Source organism: Coptis chinensis, chromosome 8, assembly GCF_015680905.1.
Source record: "Coptis chinensis isolate HL-2020 chromosome 8, ASM1568090v1, whole genome shotgun sequence".
In the NCBI taxonomy this organism is placed as follows: Eukaryota; Viridiplantae; Streptophyta; class Magnoliopsida; order Ranunculales; family Ranunculaceae; genus Coptis; species Coptis chinensis.
Genome location: NC_141463.1, coordinates 45,997,153 through 46,022,550, shown reverse-complemented (window position 1 = coordinate 46,022,550; position 25,398 = coordinate 45,997,153). Strand labels below are relative to the sequence as shown.

Below are 25,398 nucleotides of genomic sequence, written 5' to 3'. Positions count from 1 at the left end.
ATTAACAACCTTCACTTGGCTAAGCTGTTTCATTAACTCCCAAATCTCCATCGCCTCATTTTCAACAGACCATGGCATGGTTTCTTTCTTGTTAAGAATCTCGAGTCAGTTGCAATCTCCATCTTCTTATAACCTACCTGGTAGTATACACAATTTCAAGCCATTAAGAATAGCTTGTAATTCCTTATGTAAGATTGTTCTTGTACGACCTAGCTTCAGCTGTATAGCACATTATACTAGTTCCCATATAACACCCCTTTCTTTTATTCTCCTTTTTAATTAAATATATATAAAGTTAAATAATAATAATAATAGATAAAAATAAAAAAGATAAATATTAGAAAGAGATAGGGTAAAGAGGATAAACCTCATTCCCTATTTTTAAGGGGTTTTGAAAAAAAAAAAAGGTGTTTACACAGGAGTTTACTCGGAAAGTTTTAAATAGTGGAGAGAGAGAAAGTTTTACTCAAAGAAGAAAAGGGAGGTTTCTTGTTGGGGATTTGCTGGCAACAGGAGCATATCACGAGTGAGTAGTCTAAATCTTTTCTTTACATCTTTTGCTTCTCTTAGTCTTCTACTATTTTTCTTTATCACAAATGACAAATCTTAAATACATATAAGCAAAATATTAGTAGTTTGAGAAAAGAATGAAAATTTTACTATAATTGATGGCTACAAGCATCTGATTTTCTGGATTTTCCTCGTATATCTATGTTTAAAGATAATTATTTGGAGCTACTGTTAATGTTTTGTCACTTTTTACTTGTACCTAGACCCTTATGATATGGCTATGTTAACTAATACAGATTTGGGAAAAGTGGGAAAAAAATCCGTCTTCCCATGTCTGTACCTCTTCCTGATGTCAATACTTCTCTACTCATGTTGCATGATGCATGTAACTAAATGTAGAGACCTAAGTCCAAATCAATGCATAACATATATAACTGATTTTCATGGTAGATTAATGATTTATGACAATTAACAATCCCTTGTCTTGGAACTCCAAAAGTCTAATAGCAAAAAAATAGGTATGATGAATTGATAATGCTAGTACCATATGTTGGCAGTCTTGTGCCACTATACATGTATCAATCAGTGTTGATTGATTAGGGCCAATAGTTATGTCAAGCTCCTCTATAGTGGAATAGTGGATATGTGGATGACTGGATGCAATTAAGGTAGGACTGCCTTGCTTCCATAGAGAGGTGCATGTGTGCAGGACCAACATCTCAGGACAAATTGAAGGTGGCTTTCTCATTACCAAACAAATCATTAGAAATTATTTGAATGGGCATCCGTGATGTCTCGTGAGTTACCTGACTTCCTCATATATATAGTAGTATAGCACTGGTGACATCTTTTGTTTTGACACACCATATGGTAGTATAGCGCTGGTGAAGTTGTGAGTAGATATTTTTATCTTTCACTGAACTTATGATTTTATGTGACTAAATAGTCTATTTAAACATTTTACGAACTTAACATTTTGGAAAAAAATATAAGTTTTTTTTGTTTATTCCGCATATATCTTGTCGAATTAGTCTCAAATATTTGTGACACCAATTGATCTTGTTGAAACAAAGCTGTATTAATAAAACTTTGAATATTAATTATTTAAATATTGACGATATAAATGTGTTATTATTCGACTTGTTGATTGTTGATTTGATTGATTGTTGGTATATTGAGTGTTATTGTTTTGTTGAACTATTGACGGATAGTGGTTGATTTGGTGTTGTTTGGTCATGTTCAAGTCATGAATTTTGTTTGATTTGGAGACAAATTTCAGTGTATTTAGAGATTGATTTTGGTTTTATTTAAAGCACATTAAGTGAGTGTTATCCGCCCTTTTTCAAACTCAAAAAGCCCCATAGCATTTCGGTTTATATAGAAGGAGTTACACCCTTCGGAAGTTGGCACATCAGAATTTTCTGACTGCAGAAATCCAGTCTATGCCTGGTTTAGAATCGAGTTTTCATATAGTTAAAGTCAGATTCAAACTCTTCCCAAAACATGAAAAAATAATTTTTATGTGTCTGATTTCCAACCCAATTGGCCTCGTTGCATTTCAAGGTCTGTGGTGGTAGATATAATGTCTGGAAGTTTGGTTGACAAAAATAGTGAGTCAGAAATCAGTTTCTACGCACTGTGTTCAAGTCCAGTTTTAATTTAGTTAGAATTTGAACTAGATTTTTATGAAAACATGAAAAAGTAAGATTTGGAAGTCTTCTTTCTATTCCAATTGGCCTCATTGCATTCCGAGGCGTGTGAAATTAATTATGGTGTATGGAAGTTTTACTGGCAGAAAACAGTGTGTCAGAAATCAGTTTTTGCGCACTGTGTTCGAGCCTAGTTTTGGCACATTTAGAATGAGATTGAGTATTTTTGTAAAACATGAGAAAGTAAGTTCAGTGTGTCAGCTTTTCAACACAAAAGGCCTTGATGCGTTTGGATACCTGTGAAAAGAGTTGTGTCATTCGGAAGATAGTCCATCAGAAATCTAGTTTGCTAAAAATTAGGATTTTTACCGTTTTTGACCTAAGTTTTCTTCTAGATGGGGTGAGATTGGGACTTCGAGTTCTACATGAAAAAGTATATCTACATACCTTAGTTTCTAAATAATTAAGTTACATGTCATTTGAATGAATGTAGGAAAACTATAGCATTGACTATCTGGCTGATAAGAACTATGAAGGCTTGATTCCAATCTTGAAAAATTTGGATACGTAGGCAGCTTTGGGTAAAAGTGCATCCACTATATTATATATTAGTTATTAGTTATTAGTTATTGTGATAACTATATATGTACAATGTTAAGTACTTAATTGTGTACGTGATTGTAGTTGTTTAAAATATATTCACGAGACATTTAACTAATGCTTTATTCCTGATTGAGCCTTTTGATATCTATGATTTATATAATTGATAATGAGGTGAGTTGATTAGTTATTGTGTTTGGAATATTTAGTAATGATTCTATTGTTTGAGACGATATTTGTTTTGTAATGAAAATATTATAATAAATGAGAACTCTTGAGTGTTAAAAATCCGGTATAAAAGTGTCCGGTGAAAATTTAATGTGTCGCCCACATCTTTAGATCTCTCCACGCCTCTTTGATGAAAAGAAAAGAAATGAAATGTTTATGACTAATGATGTCATGTGAAAAGCCGCCTTAGAGAGGAACTAATGCATTCGCCTTGCGGGTTGGCTGTGTTTCTTGAATGTGGCGGGAATGACCCAAGGTATTCATTGAATGTGCCATGAATGACCTGTTAGTGTTATAATAGGTATTCCTTGAATGTGGCGGGAATGACCTAAGGTATTCATTTGAATGTGCCATGAATGACCTGTTAGTATTATGATGGATATTCCTTGAATGTGGTGGGACCAAAGGTATTCATTGAATGTGCCATGAATAACCTAATATTTTGTTATGCCCAAAAGAGGCTTTGTGATTATGTGTATGGAAAGCCCAGAGATGGTTGTGACTCACAAGTTACGAGTTCACAAGATGAAAATATATTTCCTGGAGGTGATATCCCCGCTCGGGACATATGTCTTGTAGTGGTACTCGGTGTGAGTAAGGCACACGGATATGTGTGATTTGGCAAATGTGTCTAGTACAAATCGTGGAGTAGGAACTAAAGGTTGGGTTGTGTCTTTTAATAAAGGAGTCAACGAGATAATTAATAAGCAAAGTAAAATATTGATTTTACGTGTGATGGAGCTATTGTATATGATATATATGATTTCTTATGAGAAATGTTTATGTGGTTTGTGTGAGTTGATACTCATGAGGGATGAATGTACTCTCTGGTTGTGACTCTTTCCTCGTTCTCATAAGTAGACGAGTTATATTAAAGTAAAACATTGATTTTACATGTGACTGAGTTATTGCATATGAATATTTATGTATTATGATGTACATGATTTCTTACAAGCAAATGTATACGTGGTTGGTGTGAGTTGATACTCACGAGGGATAAATGTACTCCCTAGTGGTGATATATTATGATATGATCCATATAATTTCTTACAAAGGAATGTGAATATGGTTAGCGTGATATGATGGATATGGTGGTGTGATATGAATGTTAGTTAATATTGGCGATATATTATGCCAGATTATATATACCCATGATGGTTGCAGTGAGAGTGATATAGATGTATACTATAAATGATTATGTTTGGGAAATCTAACTTTATGTTTTGCAGGAGGGTAAGGCTTATTAACTTTTTATGCAGAGACATTGTCCTACCCTAAGACAACGTGTTGGCTTAAAGGTAAAGTGTATCAAACTCATATTTAAATAAGTTATCATATTTGTATGTAATAAGTTAAATATAAGTGGAAATTATATTGTGAGTTATTTTGGAAAGTGAGCATGATGAATACTGTTATCTGAGATTTCTTGGAAATGTATATTGGGGGTTGAAATTTTACTTGGGAAGAAACTGCATGCCGTTTTGAGAATACGAAACTAACTTGTCTTCCAAGTTGAAATGATTGAATAGTATATTTCTTTATTCGAAAGATATAAATGTATTTCTATTTTATATTTAGTCTTACTCATACCAGTAAATTCAATTTTCTGACCCATGTTTGCTTTGTTTTGCAACGTGGGTGTGTTCTTGGAAACATAGATGGTGGAGTGCAGTGGATGAGGACACATGATTTGGAGTTGCTCTTGGAGTCTCCTGGTTTAAATTTTTCTGAAGTGTACAATTTTGTTTTGAGACAGATGTAATAGAGTTTGTTAGTTTCTTTGTAGTTTAATAATGTGATGAAGAGTTGTTCCTTTTAGTTTTCTTTTGATTTCAATATTTATATCGTTATTAATAGGGTATTGGGTTTTGTTTCACACCGGGTTTCCAGATGATTGAATATCATTGTTTTAAATATTGTCTGGAAATTTGGGGTATGACATCCCATTAGGTCTCTTACTATGCCTCCATGTCTTGCACCTTAGGTGCTACTATACGCTTCCATTAGTCTCTGACACAGTAGCAGTGCTGGGATCCCGTGAACCGGTACCAATACAGCAGGAGGAAGCAGTACCAGTGCAGCAGGATGTACAACAACAAGCACATGTCAGAGTAACTAGGTCAAAGAGGTAATTGTTATAGGAATAGGTAATGTGGGGTAGAGTTATAGGTATAAAGAGGAAAATTTTTCTTTTTGTTAAAGGTTACTTTCGACATATCAATTGTAATGTCACAGATTGGATATCATGTATCAGTTTTTAGATGGAATATGCCTTTAGTATCCAGAACATGTGTGTTATACAAACCAATTGGAGGGTTTTGATGTAAGTACCATCAGAACTCAGAAGGTCCCTAGGTATTATCTTTGGACCTCTTTTGTTTCTCTTTTAAAAAGTTGTGTAGTAAGTACCATTTGTTAATGATGTTAACCTTTTGATAGCTATCAGACACAAAAGTATATATTTAATTTGTGTTTTTTTAATGGCTTTGTACGAGGTGCTTGGATGATCTATAATTAGTCGAGACATTCAAGTTCTTTGGCGTACTAAGTCTTACTATTGCAGTGATCTCAATTTTGTCAACCGGTTATTTAACTGCTTTGGCATTCATCGAGATGGTTAAGTAACTGGGTTAATGACTGAGAAGTATATTGTTTTAATTTTCAGGTTATGACAGGTCTTTTATATTTATGAAATGTTGAAAATACAGAGGAGACTCTACCGAAATTTTTCCAGAAAAGTCACGTATCTTAGGTATATAATTGTTTCAGATTTGGGGCGTGTTTATTGATGGATCCTTTGTTTTTTATTTTGATTTACTTTATTTTTTAAAAGAAGTTAGATGGCTGTTCAAGTTAGATTAGGTACAACATAAGTACTCTGCACATGAAAAGAAAATGACAGCATAAGTATTCTGCTCATGTTAGATTAGGTAGAACATAAATATTCTGTATTGTATAGCTGACCTTCATAATATCAAATTGTAAACTTGTATTTTTTTATTTTCTTTTTGGTAATTAACATACATTTGGACTTTATTTGATGGAGACAGCCATAAAATAAGAGAAAAGAGAATGGACTTTCTACTAAATTGTAATTAGGCTACTACATGCAATGCCATTTGGTAGTCCTAGTATCAAATAATAGCATATATACTAGGGCCTTATATAGTAGAAAGTAGGACAAGTAAGTATGAAAAGAAATGTAAATCAAAATGTAGAAAAACACAATGTGAGAAGCCCTCATCTTCTTTCAATCATAATAGCATGTGTCTATGATACAATAAATAGCATATGAGAATCGTGGTTGACTGGTTGTAACGTAGTTTGGTGTTTCACTCTTGGGTTGCACTTAAGTGTTTAAGTTTGTGTTTCAATGCCTAAATATTGTGGTTTGGTTTTTGAATCACGGCTATGTTTTTAAATGAAATTACGACTATATTTGGTACTTAAATGTTCACATTCAAATTACAGGTATGCGTGGTACTTGAGTGTTCACATTCAAATTACGGCTGCGTTTTCGCGTTCAAATTATCGTCGACATATTTCATTATGATGTACACTTTGTACATCTCTAAAAGACTCTTATTCCAATATAGCTCTACCACTGCCATCACTCGCAATACTTATTAAATCCAATATAGTGATTTAATGGGAGTATGCTACTTCTAGTGGTTTAATAGGAGTATGCTACATCTAATTGCTTAATTGGAGTATACTACATCTACTGTTTTAATATAAGTTGGTCAATAGATTTGTTCATTCCGTATGCTCCAACAGTCTAACCCGTCCCTCCTTTTACCTTTCTTTTATAAACAACATTAACATCTAGGGTTAGGGTTTAGGGTTTTTACCTTTTTTTTATGTCAGATCTGTGATCAACTTGGACACTCAGCTATTGAGTGCCAATTTATATACTCTCACTGTAAAGAAGCTACATGTGATGGGATCTGATTGTTGGGCATATCGCAAACAACAAGCAATCCATGAAGGAAGTACTTGAAGTGGCAGCATGATTCATGTTGAAGTTATTTGCAATGGTTGGATGAAGCTATTTCTGATAAACTTTTTAGATCAAGCTCATCAGCAAACGAATGCTTTAAGTTTGGTCAGCCAGGCCATAAGATGAATGAGTGCCCATGGGTAAACTGTGAATGCAATACAAAAGACTGTAAGGGGAGGATGACTGTTAAGACTACCAAGTATGGATTAAATGTTGGAGAAAAGTATTTGAAATGCAAGAGCTGCCAGGGATTTCAATAGCTTCGTGATGCAGTGAAGATGGCATCAAGAAAGAAAACAACCATTTTGACTGCAGAACCCATTGTTACACTGAAAATGACTCTGTCTGAATTCTCAAACCTAAAAAGAAATTGAAAAATGTAATGTGTAATGCAAAGTTCAACTTTGAACTTTTGCACAGTTATAGCTTTGTAAGATGTTTTCTAACATTTTTCTCTCTTTTACTGATTGCAAGTTTTAGCTTGGTAAGATGTAATCTGACATTTTTAATTGCAAGTCTATAATTCTCACGATGTATGTATCTAAAGCACTCGACAAGCGCTTGACAACTTTTTTAAACTGAAGCACTTATCTGTGTCTTTTTGCTCATTTTGCTGTAACTTTTTCGATAATAGCCCATTTTGTTATGTCTGTTTAGCCATGCTAGTAGTTAAGATACAATCTGATGTAACATGTTTACACTGTGAACACATGACAAGTATGAAAGTAACCTATTAGAACTCCATAACTCTCTTTTTAACATAAATCTTCTTTACTATATGGAATCCATAATGTAGTGACATACAAAAGAAAGTTGCACTAACTAGACGCAATCTCAGGTAGTATGCCGACTTTTTAGGAAAAATAGTTTGAGATACAATGGTTTTATCATATGACTAAACACAGACTTTTATCATATGATTAAACTTCCTTTAAGTGATTGCTTATTAATCTCAACACCAGTTTTATAGCACTTAAATGTATATGAAACTCACAGTATTATATTATTGAATATGTGATTTATAGTATCATACTATTGAAGTATATGTAACTTCGAGTATTATATTATGTAATATGTGATTAATAGTATCATACTATTGGAGTATATATAACTTAGAGTATCATATTATTGAATTTGTGACTAAGAGTATTATATTATTGAAGTATTATGTGATTTATAGTAATATATTCCTGAAATATATGAAACAAAAAGTATCATACTATTGAATATGTGATTTATAGTATCATACTATTGAAGTATATGTAATTTTGAGTATCATATTACTGAAGTACGAAATCCTGAGTTGTATAGGACATGGTTTGAGTGCGACAAGCAAGTAACAGAGTTTTCTAATACTTTGCACGAAAGTTTTGCTTCTATAGAGGAAGGACAACGAGCTATAGAATGACAACGAACATGGACTCTCTACAATAATCAACACAGTGCTTCACCGCACCCTAATTTTCAAAAGGCCACATACAACTATGTCTCGAGCTAATAGGTCACAGGTGCTTCGTGAAGTTCCTCCAATTGTCCCACAAAATTTTCCATCAACACTATCTCTTCTTCCAGCTGTGCCTAATCTCGTTCACTAGAGTGAATATGTCATTTATTGCTTGATACTAACGTATATGTTATACCTAGTAGTTTAACATAAGTATGCTATAACTAGTAATTTAATGGGTAGCTTAGTGACCCAATGGAAACTTATTCACCCAGTTGTTCCGATTTTACCCCTCGAAATGTGTGGTTTAAATTCCCGCACATACGAAATTTGGGTACACCCTGCGCACCCTAGAAGCGCTCTTGTTTATTTGGCTCATATGTAACTCTGGCTAACGCTAGGACCATATTTCATCGATGGCTTAGTTTACACTCTACCGAAAACTTGTTCTACAAAATGCAACTTACACTTTCAATAACTGGTTTTCATGTAGAAGTTTGCTATACCGATTCTTTTTAATCAAATAATTGTGATATTGATGCAAATACGTAAAAAAATGAGTTTCATGCAATTTGTATTTTTGGAATGAAATCGTACATTTCTTGACTATTGCTCATTCATTTTTAGCTTTATTCATTGTTTGTATTTAATTGTTACTTCCGATTAACAATTTAATAATGGTAGATATTCCAAAGGGGAGCTTTTTCAAGTTGGACAGGACGCATATGATGACAAAGTTGAGGGACTTGAGGCCCTTTGTTCGAACGTTTCTGAGAGAAGCCAGTAGCATGTATGAAATGTACATTTACACAATGGGAGAAAAAGGCAGATCTACTTGATCCAGCAAGAGTGTACTTTGATTGCAAAGTAGTTTCTCAAGCTGATTGCACCGAAAAACATCATAAAGGTCTTGATGTGGGTGCTCGGTGCAGACAGTGCCGTGGTCATTCTTGATGACACAGAATTTGTAAGTTCAATTTCTTATCAGTTATGCCCTTTGGACGACAAATTTAATTGTTATTTGTCTTTGCTTTTGTTTAGCTCGTTCTTCAGTCTGACTTGTTTCATGGCGTCCCTGTCATACAGTTGGTCTCTGCTCAATTAGTATTTATGTGCTAATTTACTTTTAATCGATAGATATTTATTTTTAATTAGTGAGGACTCTTGCGAGCCAACAATAATGTTGGAGTAGTATTTTTTTGCATTAAGCGTGTGGATCATTACATCATCAATCATTAGTATGAGGATATGACTTTTTGATCAGAACATTAACAAACACCTTCGTTTTTTATCCTGGTTCCCCCCATCTTCCAGGTGGTCTTGTTTCTGTTCCATGAATGGGCATGGTAGATCGTCAAAGGAAGAAAGTTTTGTTGTGGTGTATGATATTAACTCCCTTTAATATACTAGATAGAGAGAAAGTTCCTTAATATTCTCTTCCAAGCATCAATGGACAAACCGAATACTAATAGAACAAAGATAACACAAATTGCTCACTGGGACCGTGTCATATATATGTGTGTGTGTGAGAAAAAAGATGGGCAAGTAGAAGCATAATGGGCAACTAATGCTATCTTATTATAAGCACTGGTGGAGGTAGCTGATTTACTGTGTAGCTGAACATTGAATGGTTGAGATAATCAATTTACTTATCAGGTTTTGTGGAATACGCTGACATACGTATTAGCCTTTAGTACTTTAGCAAAAAAACGTATTAGCCTTTAGTAGTGCCTATTCCCGCGAGTACCTTCTCGAGAACAAGTCTTTCTTAGGGGAAGGTGGTGCAAATAACCAAACACATAGAGAGCTAACAACAACCTTTCTTTGTTCAAGCCTCCCAACCTAGGTTCGTCCAAAAATCTTTATTCATTTTTTTTTCATCAATTTTCTAAAATAAACACAGTATTTTTACATTTCTTGAAATTGCGGCAAGATGTCTTTATCGATAAGTAGAGTGCCCACACTTGGTCTGCCTATGCTTCACCAAGGGAAAAGTAAATGCTCATCTAGAGATCGTGTTAATGTTGGTGAATCACATCTGATAGAGACTAGATTACAAGCTCGAGCATTTGGGCATACTAGTCGAGTTCGGCTTAAATCTGTGCTTGAAGGGCCTGGTTTTCAGTTTTCTCCTTTTGAAACCAGAAGAAATATTGGCATTGCTTCTCTAGTGCAGTCAGCTGCAACATTATGTGCTTCTGTAAGTCGGCTATTTCTTTATCTTCCTTCTTGCTTTCTCATGATTGGAAATGTTGGTTAATTAGTTTGGCATAGGGACATTAGAAAAACATATTACGTTCTACTTTCTTTTATAATTCTTTGGTTCTAACTTCAGAAAAAAAATCTATTACCAGGATAAAATATCTTATAAGTAGATGTATTTTGGCGAAGTGCTACTGATTTAGGATATTTCGGACATGGTGATGATATGTATTTGGCATTCACAATGTGAAGTGGGGCTTTTCTAAACCCAGTTTGACACCAAAAACTAGTTACATTATTTCAATTTTGCCGATTCACACTTTGTTGAGTGTTATGTTAGAGAAGGTGAAAAGCACAAAAACCTGAGGTAATGCAGATATAGTTGTATTCTGTGCAGTTAAATCGCTACTCGTTGGAAGAGTGAGTAGCGAGTAGGTGTAATCGGCCGGGGATTAATCGGGTGATTTTTCATAACACTATAATTTTTTACAAATACTTATTAAATATATTATACTTTGAAATACCAACATAATGGAGTCAATTAAGAACCCAATCAATCAATAAACAATTAAAATACTCAATCAACTAAAATAAATATGATTAAAGTGTAGAATTTTATAGAATCGAGGGTTGATCGAATTGGCAAAATGTCGAGTTCAATGTTTAACATTGAAATAGTGAACACAATTACTCGGCTAATTGCCTAATCGGCTGAGTGCTCAGGGAGTTTTTGAGCTCGATCGTGATCGAGGAATAAATTGTTAGTCGGGTCGGCTAAGCAGCAAGTAGCGAGTACTCAACGATTTAATAGCTCAGGTTGTATTGTGATAAAGAAGAATACTGTCTGTGATTGAATTCATTCTTATAGTGTAAGGCCAATGAGAGCATTAGGAGACAAAGTTGTTAGTTGGAAGCTCTAAAAATAGCAAGGAGATGTGTCCAATATATGTTAGTACGATAGTGTTAGAAGTTTTAAACAGTCCATAACCATCATGCCCAAGCAAACAGTGGAGAGAATCACTGAAACAGATGAGTCTTATCCATTGGTCTCTACTTGGCTGGAGTCATGATGGTAGGCTTGGTGGTCTATTTAATGGATGAGCGGAGAGTGTCTTTAACTCTCTTCGAAAGGGGCAAGGCTATTAATTAATTTACTGTTTTAATTAGTTACCATAAACAAAGGTTTTAATAGGCAAGGAGACATCCATGTATAAAATGTTAACAACGAGAAAGATACAGCTTAACAAGTACATTGCCATACTCAGGATCTGTATGTTTCAGGATGCCTTGTTTTCCTGAAGGATAATGAATCAATGACCTTTCTTTGCTTCTCAGGCAAGATGTGCAACTGAAACCCAGACAGTTGAAAGGAAATCTTCGACGGCTACCATTTCTTCCCCTCCAGGTAATGTCTAGTTACTTGTGCTTCTAAATTTAGTTGGTTGGACTGCATCTTTAATTCATAGGACACGGAATGGAATAGCTACCTAGTTGAGAAATGTAGTAATTGTTCCCATATATACTATTCTGTTCTGTCTAATTTCTTTCATGATTAAAATAAAACTATAAGCTATTATATGGTGATAGTTAGACGACTCTGTTTTCTGCTGTACGTTCTGTTAGATAATTGGTCTAAATTGGTTTCATGCATGGTTATTATTTATAGGTAAGGAGATGCTACCCATGCTTGACGATGGTGGGTCAGGATTTCGAGGGATTGGATATACACCTTATTATCGCGGCGACGGAAATGGTGGTGATTCTGGAGGTGGAGGATTTCGTTCTGCTGGAGAATTTCCATGGTGGGACTTCTGGTTTTACGTATTTATGTTTCTTCTACACTTCCTGGATGAAGAAAATCATAGGCCAGAGTCTTTACCAATACGAAGATGGAAGAAATAAGCCACTTCAACGTTATGTATGATTTTGAAAAACAAAATGTACTATGAAAACAATATATTTATTTGGAATCAGAATTCACCTTCTTAGGATATTGTACGGTGATTCTTTCATTAGTTATACTTTTCCCTGTTCAAGTGTATTTTTGGCTAATAAAGATCTCATAACAAATTGTTGACTACAGTTTGTCACATGCTTCTTCCTTAGCGAAACCTTCTTCTCCACAACACAACAAAAAACGAATGGAGAGAGCAAGAGAGAAAGAGTAAAAGAAGTTTAAACCAGTTGAATAGATGAGAGAGAGGTATAGTATCTAACTGGTTATGTTGTGCAGAGGCCTCTTCAGAGAATGAACTATGTTGTTTGGAGGGCCGTCATCTAGGTTTTTTTGGCGATATGTGTGTCAGGTGTGGACGTGTGGTGTTATTGTTAACGATGTGTCAGCAGTACCAGTTGGATACATACACAAGGTATTTTTGACAGTACCTAGGGCTTTCATTCGGTGTCTGCTTATCTCAAGGGGGATTTGTCCATATTTTTTTTTCTTACAATGATCAGTCATAATGTCATATGTACTTCTGCAATATTTTTTGGTATATGCTTTGTATGTGTTCAATTAAATTTGTTTAATCATGTATTGTAATTTGTTTTTACGGAATTTAAAGATTGTCAGTGATGAAATGGATCGATTATGTGGCTCTGATTTGAAGAGTTTGTTGAGAAACAGAAAGCTTTACTTGGCCACACATTACTCAACTAGTTTTCGAACCCGTCCTACAAACGGGTAATGTTATATTAAATTATTTTAAAAATTATTTTTAACTATACATAGTTATAAAATATGAATATTATATTAATCACTCATCTAAATTTCTTGCAACATTAAAACCCACTCTCAATAAAAAAGAAATAACCCACCCTTAATAAAACATTTTGATTTGTTTTTGTTGTTTAATAGTTGTTTAATAAGAGAAGTTTGATTAAAGTTCAATAATAATATCCAATGAAACAAAGATCATATTGAAGCTACTTGAATGGCAAATCATTCTCAATCATACGAAAATAGATATTATAAACTAAATTTTAACTGTAAAACTATACTTGTCGAGACATTCCCAATACAACTATGTTTTGAGGCTAGTTCAATGTATTTCTATATATTTTCCAATTTTATGTTAATTATTTTTTTAGGTTAGTTCAATGCATTTGTATCCAGTTTCTGATTTCCTGTTAAGTATTCTTTAAGTTTGGTTCAATGCATTTGCAAATTCAGTTTCTGATCTATCATTAATTATTTTTTGAGGTTGGTTCAATACATTTGCAAATCCAATTTTCGATTTTTCGTTAAGTATTCTTTAAGTTTTGTTCAATGCATTTGCAAATCCAGTTTCTGATTTCTCGATAATTATTTTTATTTGAGGTTGGTTTAATGCATTTGCAAATCCAGTTTTCGATTTCCCGTTAATTATTTTTTGAGGTTAGATAGTTTAATGTATTTGCATCTAGTTTTCGACTTTCAGTTAATTATTCTTTAAGGTTAGTTCAATGTATTTGTATCCGGTTTCTGATTTCTCATCAGTTATTATTTTTTAAAGTTAGTTCAATACATTTCCATCCAGTTATCAACTTCTCGTTAATTATTCTTCTTTGATGTTATTTAGTACATTTGCATCCAGTTTTTTTATTTCTCGTTAATTTTTTTTTTTAGGTTAGTTTAATGCATTTGCATCCAGTTTTCGATTCCCCGTTAATTTCTTTTAAGGTTAGTTCAATACATTTGCATCTAGTTTTGATTTCCCGTACGTTAATTATTCTTTTATGTTAGTTCAATGCAATTGCATCTAGTTTCCGATTTTATACTAATTATTCTTTGAGGTTAGTTTAATATATTTGCATCTATTTTCTGATTTCTCGTTAATATGCATTTGAACATCAAAATTTTGATTTTCAGCTATTTATTCTTTGAGGTTAGTACGATGGATTTGCATCCGATTTCTAATTTCCCATTAATCCATTATTCTTTGAGGTTAGTTCAATGCATTTGTATCCAATTTCCGATTTCCGGTTAATTATTCTTTTTGGTGGTTTACCAGTTGTTTTCAGTTTTCGATTTCTAATTTTGTGGGATCCAAAAAAATACCTTGAAATGATATAATAACATGTGATAAGTAATAGCGTCATACTCTAATTTGTGATTCTATTTCCAAATTGTGTATGTTTTATGATTTTAATTCGTGGCATTTTAGCATTTCTCAAGTCATAAACATCTGGGTAGGAATCAACAATTTTTTAATTGATTTTACATGCATCAGTTTCAAAATTAATTAAAACAAATATTGGTAAGAAAAACTAATGACAATAATTAATAACACCACTTATGTTTTTCCTGTCGTATATATATAACATTTATTTAAAGAAATCAAAAGAAAAAACAGTGGCGAAGGTTTTGTGAGGGCAGTGGGGCCAATCTAGATATTAGGAAAGAAAAGCGAAAAAATAGAGGACGAAGGCACAAACGGCAGCTTTTGACGCCTCTTATATAAGTAGAAAAATTTATTTGCGAATATACATGAAATGTAACCAAGGAAGCTTTGTATAAAAATAATCGATTTCAATTACGGGTCCGATTTCAGACCAGTAGACAGTTTTACAATAATTAAGATATATGAAACAACATTTTTCTTGTTTCATTAAATCAGAACTTCGCAAGAATAATTTCCCTCATGAAGTATTCTGGCGCTGCAAACACAAATATAAGACTATGTTAGATATTCGTTCACATAATGCAATATTGAACAGGAACATATATCAGAAAATTATTGGAAATTATTTGGCCTGGTGCAGCCCATATTGCTAATAACTTGAGCTAAGAATACTGGCTAATGATCAAGTATCAATCTAAACTCTCGAGTATTTAAAGTATCCTTGGTGCGTAGAAAATAGCACAGATAGTGCACAGCCCACAAAGTCAAAATGAAATAGAAAGTATTAGAAGAAACAATTAAGCTAACAACTAACACCTAACTTGATAAAATCAATCTTCATTTCAATACTAATGTCGTTACAACACCATACCTAATGGAAAATAAAATACTAAAAAGCTCAAAAATTTTGTCCAACATGTCAAAAGTTTCAACACCTGACTGGTATAGATTGATGGCAAACGGAAGGGTAGCGTGCTCATCAAATTAATTTACTTAAAATACTAAATATACTTGCAGATAGAGATTTCGAATGATAGACTCCAGTGGTTGAGTGTGGCGAATTAACAAACGATAAATTGCTTTAAGAAAGTAGAACACATTGATTAAAATCAGTGTAAAGAAAATAAACTGGTGCAATTCTAATAATAGCTGAATCACGATGTTCATGAAAGAAAAGATAACTTACCAGATTTCTAAGATTGAACACAATAAAATTAGTGTTGGAAACCCTTCGATTGCAGAGGTCTCAAATTCTATTTCTGGAAATATATAACGAATATGAGGAACTAATCTTCACGATCAGAAATTCAGAACCAAACCCAAAAAATAAAAATCAACACTCCTAATAGAACAACTTCAAAATAATATTAATAATAAAATAGCTTGATTTTACCTCGCGATCATGGAAGTTCTGTTAAGGGTTTCTCAACATCTTGATTTGAGACAATAGAGTTCTGGGTGGGGTTTGAAGCAAAAAGATCTCACCTGAAAAAATTCCTAGCCAAACCCCAAAAGTTTAATGAGCTTGAAAAGAGAAATTAATGACTTCTCTAGGTGTCTGATTCGCTTTTATATCGGGGCCAAGCTTACAGAAGTAAGCAGCAAATATTGAGAGAGAGAGAGGAAAGAAATTGATTCGTAGTGTTTGGGGGAGGGGTTTAATGAAGGGTAAACTTTGATTTCTAGAGCTCAAAATGGGTAAACTTCCTACTTAGTCTCCTGAGTTTTCATAATACCCCTGCCGATGTGGATAGGCTGAGAGCTCGGAAAGGTACTGCTATATATATATATATATATATATATATATATATATAATATTGCTTAACCAGGATATATATGGCTTGAAAAGAAAAATATAAGCAATAGTACAATAAGAACGTTGCAAGGAAGGCAACTACTTATGGCTTGAAAAGAAAAATATCAATGTTTATTAAGGATGAAATGTTACCTATGTTGCGAATGTTGACGGTGCTAGCCATATTGCCCTTGATCTGTTATGTAGAAAGCTTAGTCAATTATATTCTTAAAGCCACTTATTACTGCTGAAAATTGAGTAAAGAAACAAAATTTGCCAAGAAACATTTCCATAAGGAAATCAACTGGTCACCTTTAATTTTGCTAGTGTTCATTTCAGTGATATGCACTGATTCAACAGTTAGTATATTCATCATACATACATGTAAAACAACATGAAACACTACAAAGATTTACCCACAAATCAATCCTTTACTTTCATGTCGGTGATATCTGCGTAAAGATATCGAAACTACATCAACGTAAGATGCTATGGCAACATCTAAAAGACATGGACTACTTTAAACATCTAATTGTTACTTAAATTTACAACCTAGCTTCCTTAGAGCATATACAACAGTGATCACAAACATATATTCAATAAAATACAATCAAACATTATATGTATCTACTATTTTACAGCTCATATAGTGAGGATATACAATGGTAGAAAGCCCAACAATATAATTCCCTTGAGGTTAAAATGCGGGGTAGTTCATAAACGCGAAGTCTTGTACAAACAATCGACACCAAAATGACACCCGAAATACAACTCACCTTGAGGGCAGAATGCGGGGTAGTTCATAAACACGAAGTCTTGTACAAACAATCGACACCAAAATGCCACCCGAAATACAACTCATGCTACAAAAGAAAAATGCAAAGACCATAAAAAAAAATCGGATCAATCAGACAACAAAAACAAATATTTTCAGTCAAATCTGTAAATAGGAAGTAAACCCTTCTTCCCCGGCAGAGTGTTTAGTCAAAATCAGCATTGACAGAGTTCAAAAGTTCTTGAAGCTCCTGTTGTGCTCCAGCACCACTGCTCCTTAGTGTCAGCATAAGGTCTTTGTTATCACCTAGGATCAGTGGCGGAGCCAGGGGGCCCAGGGTATGCCCTGGCTCACCCTCAGTGCCAGCGTGGCACTAATTATCCATCGAACATAATGGAGTAAATAATGGGCACATTTCCAAATAGATTTCCATGGAATGAAATTCAAGAGAGTAGAAATGAAAACTAAATCTGAGGGTTAAAACAAAGGCGAGGATTGGTGACATGTGCATAAACAACAGAGATTAATGCAAAAGAATGTACCAGAAGCACAGAATACTTGGAACTCGACACCACGAATCAGCTATGGTGAAGCAAAGGAAGCCTCAACTGCTCCCAGCCATGATATCTGCAAGAAGAAAAAAAATGATATTAACTCAAATCTCCAACTATGATGCCCAAGTCAAGGTCCAATAAAAAAAAAGTTCAACGTTATAATGATCGTGCGCTCAAGGTTTTTGTAAGGACAGGTACAACATATGCAAACACTGTTTTCTATTTCTCCTTGCAGTAAAAATGTACTAAAAGAAAGCTTTCGTTGGTATCCTATTTATTGTTTTTCTGTAATCATAAAACTTAAATGACCAATGCCCTTGCAAAAGTTATTCTTTTTTATTTTTATGATATTTTGGGGCAAAAAAGCAAAAGACCAAAAGTTAACCTGTTTGTGTGACAAATTGCATTCTCAATACTATCCCCACGCCCTGCTTACCAGGAAATAGGTGACGACGCATAGCTCTTATCTGATACACTTCATATGCAAGACACTGCCTCATTCATATGGAAGTCCAAGCCATCAGGAAGTCCTAAAACTCTTTCGAGTTCCAACCCTTGTCAGGGAGTTGAGTTCAACATCAAGGTTTAGGATCTTCTTATAAAATGAATATCTAGTTTTTGGTAGCTTTGCACCCAATTCTCTAGTAGGCACTTCATCCCAAGTAAGTTAGCTGGCACCTGCTAAAAAATACGTTTAGTCACAACAGTGAGCCTGATGTTCTTTTTGCAGCTTCTCCTAGAGGCATAACATCATTCTTGGATTTTGGTAATGTGCGAGAATGTAATCTGATTCACACCCAGTATTATAAAACCGATCATCATTTATGTAATGTAAGTCTTGACCACTCTTCTTAAACTGTTCAATTCAAATGCCCATTGCTACATCTTCAAGTTTGAAAAGCTAAAAAATGAAAATTTTCACATCAGTTTAGAAAAAGGTTAGAGGAAGGAACCAATAGTCTCATATTGGGCTAGATTAAAAAGAAATACAGCTCATCAAAATATGTGCAGTATAAGATGGAATTATAAGTGGGTACTTCTTAGAAGCTTACATCTTAGATCCGTTACATGCATTTCTGTTGAAAATCTTAATTTTGCCTTTCCATTTGGTAATTTAAACTGATACAGGTTTTAAAGTTGTACAAAGGTGATCCCAGAATCTTTGTATTGAGAAGAAACTTGATTATGTGAATAGATTAAACTCCCCAAGTGATGACCTAAACCTGCAATATTGAACTTTGAAAAACGCAAAATTGATAGTTGATGGAATGAAAAGGGGAAGAAAGAACTAACCTCAAATCTGTCAAGCAAAAAATCAAGAGAATAGATCGGGTCGTCTGCTTCCTCGAGATCAAATGAGAGACTTAGGGATTTAGTTGTAAAGAAAGGATGTAGTGAGAAGAGAGGAGAAAGATCAATTCGAGGGACTAATTCGACTTTCAAAGTTAGGGTTTTGCGATTTAGGTTGGGTGGTAGAGAAGAGAGAGTGGGAGAGAGAGATCAGTTCGTGCGAGAGTTGTGGGTTTTGTTGGGTTTCCATTTTGAGTTGGAGTAGTTTTTCTCTCGGCAAGTTTCTCTCTAAATGAATGAGTGAGCGGAGAAGTAAGAGGTTTTGGGGTTTTGAATGAGTGAGCGGAGAAGAAAGATGTAATGCGGTTTTCGTTTTAATTTCGTGCGACTCATTCTTAGTTTTCTCAGTTTTTTCCTCCTGATTTATCGTAATTAGTCTGAACACGTGGACACTCTAGCAACACTTCCTCAATTGAGGAGGGGAGAGCTATAATATATATATATATATAAATTAGCATAAACAAATACTGTCAAAACCTTAGAAGACTTTGTATTCATAAATTATTAGTATGTTTAATTATGAGTTTAATTATGAGAACGGATACAACTTTATATTCTATTAAGTAACTCTATCCCAAATCTTGTCATACATCTTTCATAGCATCTATCATTCACTTCACAAATCATCCATCTTACCATGCAATTTCCCTATTTATTTATTTTTTCTTTTGGTTTATTTTATGAAAGATATAATCCACTAAAAATTTAACAATTCCTGATACCAACTAAATTTTTTCTCTAATATCACATCCAAGCAACTTACACATCCCAACCAAACTGTGCAAAATTTTGAAAGCAGTACAAAGATAAATATACAACGTATTAAGAGAAAAATAAAGCAAATAGAAGAAAAAGAAAATTGAAAGTTTGTAAGAATATACTATCGTAACTATTTTTTCCCCGCCTCAAAAGAAATTGTGATCAGTTGATCTTTTTCAATTATTAGTCCTACATAAGACACTCAAACTTCCAATCAAGTGGACAATGATTACTCTCATAAACATTGAGGCCGTGATCTGGGGCCTCGTACGTAATCCATAGCAATCGCTTCGGGGGTTTAGCGATTTTTTTGCCTAATCACAACAACTAATTCCACTAAGCTAGTTATCAAGTGCTGCTTCTAAAGGGTTTAAAATGTCAATGGTCCTTCCATTTGGTAGATATGATGATGTTGGCTGCATAAACAATACCTTTTCCAAGCCTAATCAAGATGAAAATAGAGAAACGACCACACTTTTTTTGAAAAACTTAATTGAAACGCACTTGTTATGGAATGATTTACAAAATCTTATTCGAATTATAAAGGGCTGAAAGTCTAAAATCAATGCAAGTACAACAACAAAACAATTAGGAAAAAGTTACCTAATTTGCGGATTCGAGTTTGGAAGAGATTGCATCAAAACTGAAAGAGGATTCAGAAATTTGACTTGATCCAGATTCAACTTTGCTGTAATCCAATAAGAAAAATAAACATCATTTTAAATGCAAAACTATACCTGTCGGGACATATATTCTCACTACATATAATACATTTATGCAGCTATGCTTGAGGTTAGTTCAATGCATTTGGATCCAATTTCCGATTTTCCATTAATTATTTTTTGAGATTAGTTAAATGCATTTGTATCCAGTTTCCGATTTCTAATTTCATGTTAATTATTGTTTGAGGTTAGTTAAATTTTTTTTGCATTCAGTTTCTGATGAACCCGTCCTACGAACGGGTGCCGTTATATTAAATTATTCTTAAACATATTAGCAGTTATATTAATATATGAATATTATATTAATCACTTTCCATAAAAAGAAATAACATGTACACCCTCGATACAACCTTTCGACATCCTTTTGTAGTTTAATAATAGAAGTTTGATTGAAGATTTGTGAATGCCCAGTGAGGGAAAGATCATAGCGAAACTATTTGAATAACAAAGCATTCTCAATCATACGAAAAGAGATATGATACACCATTTTAAAAGCAAAATCATACATGTTGAGACATTCCCACTACATATAACTATGTTCCGAGATTAGTTGAATGCATTTGCATTCAGTTTCCGATTTTTCGTTAATTAATTTTTTGTGGTTAGTTCAATGCAGTTGCATCTGGCTTTCGATTTTTTATTAATTATTTTTTGAGGTTATTCAATGCAATTGCATCTAGTTTCCAATTTCCTATTAATTATTCTTTGAGCTAGGTTAGTTTAATGAAATTGCACCCAGTTTTCAATTTCCCGTTAATTATTCTTTGAGCTTAGTTCATTGCATTTGCATCCATTTTTCGATTTTCCATTAATTGTTTTTTATGGTTAGTTCAATGCAGTTGCATCCAGCTTCCAATTTCCCGTTAATTATCATTTGCGCTTAGTTCAATGTAGTTGCATCTAATTTTCGATTTCCCGTTAATTATTCTTTGAGGTTAGTTTAACGAAATTGCATCCAGTTTCTGATTTCCGTTAATTATTTTTTAAGGTTAGTTCATTGCATTTGCATCCAGTTTTCAATTTTTCGTTAATTATTCTATGAGGTTAGTTCGATCTATTTGCATCTAGTTTCCGATTTCCCGTTAATTATTCTTTGAGGTTAGTTCAATGCATTTGCATCCACTTCCCGATTTCCAGTTAATTTTTCTTTATAATTAGTTCAATGTTGTTGTATCCACTTTCCAATTTTCCGTTAATTATTCTTTGAGGTTAGTTTAATGCAGTTGCTTCCAGTTTTTGATTATCCGTTAATTATTTTTTGAGGTTAGTTCAATGAAATTTTATCCAGTTTCTGATCTCCTGTTAATTATTCTTTGAGGTTAGTTCAATGCATTTGTATCTAGTTTCTAATTTCCCATTAATTATTATATGAGGTTAGTTCGATGCATTTGCACCCAGTTTCTGATTTCATGTTAATTATTTTTTTTAGGTTAGTTCGATATAGTTGCATCCAGTTTTCAATTTTTCGTTAAATATTATTTGAGGTTAGTTCATTGCATTTGCATCAAGTTTCCGATTTACCGTCAATTATTCTTTGAGGTTAGTTCAATGCATTTGCATCCACTTTCTGATTTTCCATTAGTTATTCTTTGTGCTTAGTTCAATGTAGTTACATCTAGTTTCTGATTTTCCATTAATTATTCTTTGAGGTTAGTTCCAAGCAGTTGTGTCCAATATCTGATTTTCCGTTAATTACTATTTAAGGTTAGTTCAATGCATTTGCATCTAGTTTCTGATTTCCTATTAATTATTATTTTAGGTTTGTTGGATGCAGTTGCATCCAGTTTCCGATTTACCGTTAATTATTCTTTGAGGTTAGTCCAATACAATTACATCCAGTTTCCGATTTCATGTTAACTATTCTATGAGATTATAATTTTCTAAGGTTAGTTCAATTACGGGTGTTCATGGGTCTGTTCTAATTCGGTCTTTACCAGTTTCGGTTCTATTTTTAAAGGTTCCTAACTTTCTACCGGGTTCGGTTCTTTCATATTTTTTTCTTGCATTTAGAAAATCCGGACCCATATACATTAATTAAGTCAGTTCCGGTTCAGGTTTTAGTTGTTTCTCAAGTTATACATTAGTATTATTATTTTTAATTATGTAATCGATATAAAAGTTGGTATTTAGTGTGAAAACTCGATATTTTTGTCATCTCATAAAAAGTAATGGTCATAAATTCAATAGTCTTTGAAAGTTATCTAAAAACTTTATATACATCTCATAAATTGTACTTACACGTGTATTTTAAATCGAACTCGTGTACATTATGTTATACGTCGTACACGCGTCATATATAAATATATAGCACACTAAATTTTAACGTACATGTAGAGTTAGTTAGCATTGCACATATGCGATCATTATCTTATTCGTGTAATATATCAAGCATGTTCACGTTTATCAGTTAATATATATATCCGATGTATTAGTTAATTCATAGTATACATGTATGTAGACGTTGACATTATTATTAACATTTATAAAGCACATGTTTAACGTAATATTATAAAACATGCATTTAATAACACACATTATATTTAGGAGACTTTTATACATCTAATAAACAAAAACTCTATATTATAATGTTTGGGTGTGCCTTTATTTAGTGTAATATAATACTAAACTATATATATCAAAATCATAATAATCGATTTTGGTTTCGGTTCAAGTACCCATCGGTTTTTTACTACTCGGTTCAAACGGTTTCGGTTCTTGAAAACCCACTTTTAATGGGTCTAACATTTTAAGACCCAGAACTGCTATAAATGATTCCGATTTCGGTTCAATTACGGGTAATTGGGTACCCATGCACACTCCTAAGTTCAATGCACTTGCATCTTTTTTTCGATTTCCCGTTAATTATTATTTGTGGTTCTGATTTCCGTTAATTATTTTTTGTGGTTAGTTCAATGCATTTGCGTCCAATTTTCGATTTCCTATTAATTATTTTTTGTAGTTAGTTCAATGCAGTTACATCCAGTTTTTTTATTTCACTTTAATTATTCTTTCACGTTAGTTCAATACAGTTGCATTCAATTTTTTATTTCCCGATAATTATCATTTAAAGTTAGTTCAATGCAGTTGCATCCAGTTTACGATTTCTAGTTAATTATTCTTTGAGGTTAGTTAAGTGAAATTGAATCCATTCAATTTTTTATTTCCCTTTAATTATTCTATGAGGTATCCATTTTTCGTTAATTATTCTTTGAAGTTAATTCATTAATGCAGTTGCATCCCGTTTCTGATTTCCCGTTAATTATCTAAGATAGTGTGTAATACCAACTTCTAATGATCATTTTGTAGTGTCTTTGCAAACATGACACAAAAGAAAATTATACATGATTCACTGTATGGGATCAACAAAGATACTTTAGTTTCTGATTTAAATTGCTAATACTACATTCCCATTCGATTCATGTGCAACAACATTGTCAAGTACGTAGCATGGCTGCATGGTTGCCCCTGCTTTAATGCCGAACAATTCACTTTACCAGGCCCGCATGCCCAATCTAATGGTGCATACAACATCTTGGGGAGTTGGGGTTAGAACCATCCTTGGCAGTGCAAAACTTTTGGTTTGTAGTCATTCATTCGCCAATAGTTGCCCAGATCTAGTGCATTGGAAATGAAAGCATCGACTACTCACTTTTGTGATCCATACTATACTGTTACTGCCACAGACAACTATATCCCCAAAGAAAATGATATTGAGCAAAATAATCCATTTTGTTAAACATCAAGTATCATATTACTAACTGTTCCAAGCAAGATATTTGTCAAATTATTGGGCCAATCTTTGTTTTTTTTCGCTATCAATTATTGGGTCAATCTCTAATAGATATAAGCTCTCATTCAATGCTAGAAACCCTTAAATAAAGGATATGGTAGTTTCTACACCAAATTAAGGTGGGCAACGTTCAAAATGTTTTGCTATATTAGCTTCATACCTAGCAAAACGTGAATGAAATAACATTAGGACAAAAGTTACTTATACTGGATAGACTTCTACGTCAGTTAAGAATGGGATTATACTTGTTGCATGTAATATTTTTGCCTCCATCACAACTGCCCTTCCATTTTTCGGTGGAGGACCATGACGCCCACTATGACGTTGCTCTCGTAGCAACTCTAATAGAGCATGTAAGATGCTATGCTTTAATTATTAAAATCGAAGTTAAGTACTATACTAATTGTCAAGCTTTTTCCTCTCTCTAGCAATGAGTTTGGCTGCAAATCCATTGAAACTTCTTTTGTAGCTATGAACCAAGGAATCTGAAAGCGAACTGGGAACTAAATAAAAACTACAGAAAAAATAATCACAGGTGATTGAATCGGGATACAAAAAAGTAGAGAAATTCCCAAGTAACGTGAAAAATTAATTAACTAATATGCAATAATTGTACCTGTTCTCAAGAACTTGTTCTAGAATGGTCTGGTGGTGTGCTAGAGGTGAATATGTGTTCTTAGTGAGAGCTCCCATATACACAATGTAAACCTTTATGAAAACAAAATTATAATTTTCATTATACATTCATACTCTATCTTATAGTATTCTTATAAACATTTACACACTCATGTACACAATATCCCCTATAAAGAAAACAGTTAAAAGAAATAAAAAATTAGACCCCTATCACGAAACACCCTAATCACACACGGATAAGTTGTTCTTACTCCCTATCCAGCACATAGAACCAACAACAC

General features: G+C 33.4%; 1 protein-coding gene and 1 long non-coding RNA gene across 2 annotated transcripts; one reads left to right on the top strand and one right to left on the bottom strand.

Moving 5' to 3' along the window:
* Positions 1–8,787: 8,787 nt before the first annotated feature.
* Positions 8,788–12,713, top strand: LOC147481655 (uncharacterized). Its single transcript, XM_086580586.1, has 4 exons — positions 8,788–9,398; positions 9,746–10,631; positions 11,969–12,038; positions 12,300–12,713. The coding sequence occupies exons 2-4, from the start codon at positions 10,365–10,367 to the stop codon at positions 12,533–12,535; spliced, it is 573 nt and encodes a 190-aa protein (XP_086436712.1). The 5' UTR covers positions 8,788–9,398; positions 9,746–10,364; the 3' UTR covers positions 12,536–12,713.
* A 5,079-nt stretch (positions 12,714–17,792) lies between these two features.
* Positions 17,793–19,463, bottom strand: LOC147481654 (uncharacterized). Its single transcript, XR_015203929.1, has 3 exons — positions 19,154–19,463; positions 18,297–18,538; positions 17,793–17,933 (listed from the first exon to the last, which is right to left on the bottom strand). It is a non-coding gene; the product is annotated as an uncharacterized LOC147481654 (long non-coding RNA).
* Positions 19,464–25,398: the final 5,935 nt, after the last annotated feature.

Excerpts from the sequence above, each read along its gene's own strand:
- LOC147481655 (XM_086580586.1), top strand. The coding sequence starts at position 10,365 with ATGTCTTTATCGATAAGTAGAGTGCCCACACTTGGTCTGCCTATGCTT. Across the intron at positions 10,632-11,968 it reads CTGCAACATTATGTGCTTCT|GCAAGATGTGCAACTGAAAC; the intron begins GTAAGTCGGCTA and ends TTTGCTTCTCAG. Across the intron at positions 12,039-12,299 it reads TACCATTTCTTCCCCTCCAG|GTAAGGAGATGCTACCCATG; the intron begins GTAATGTCTAGT and ends TATTATTTATAG.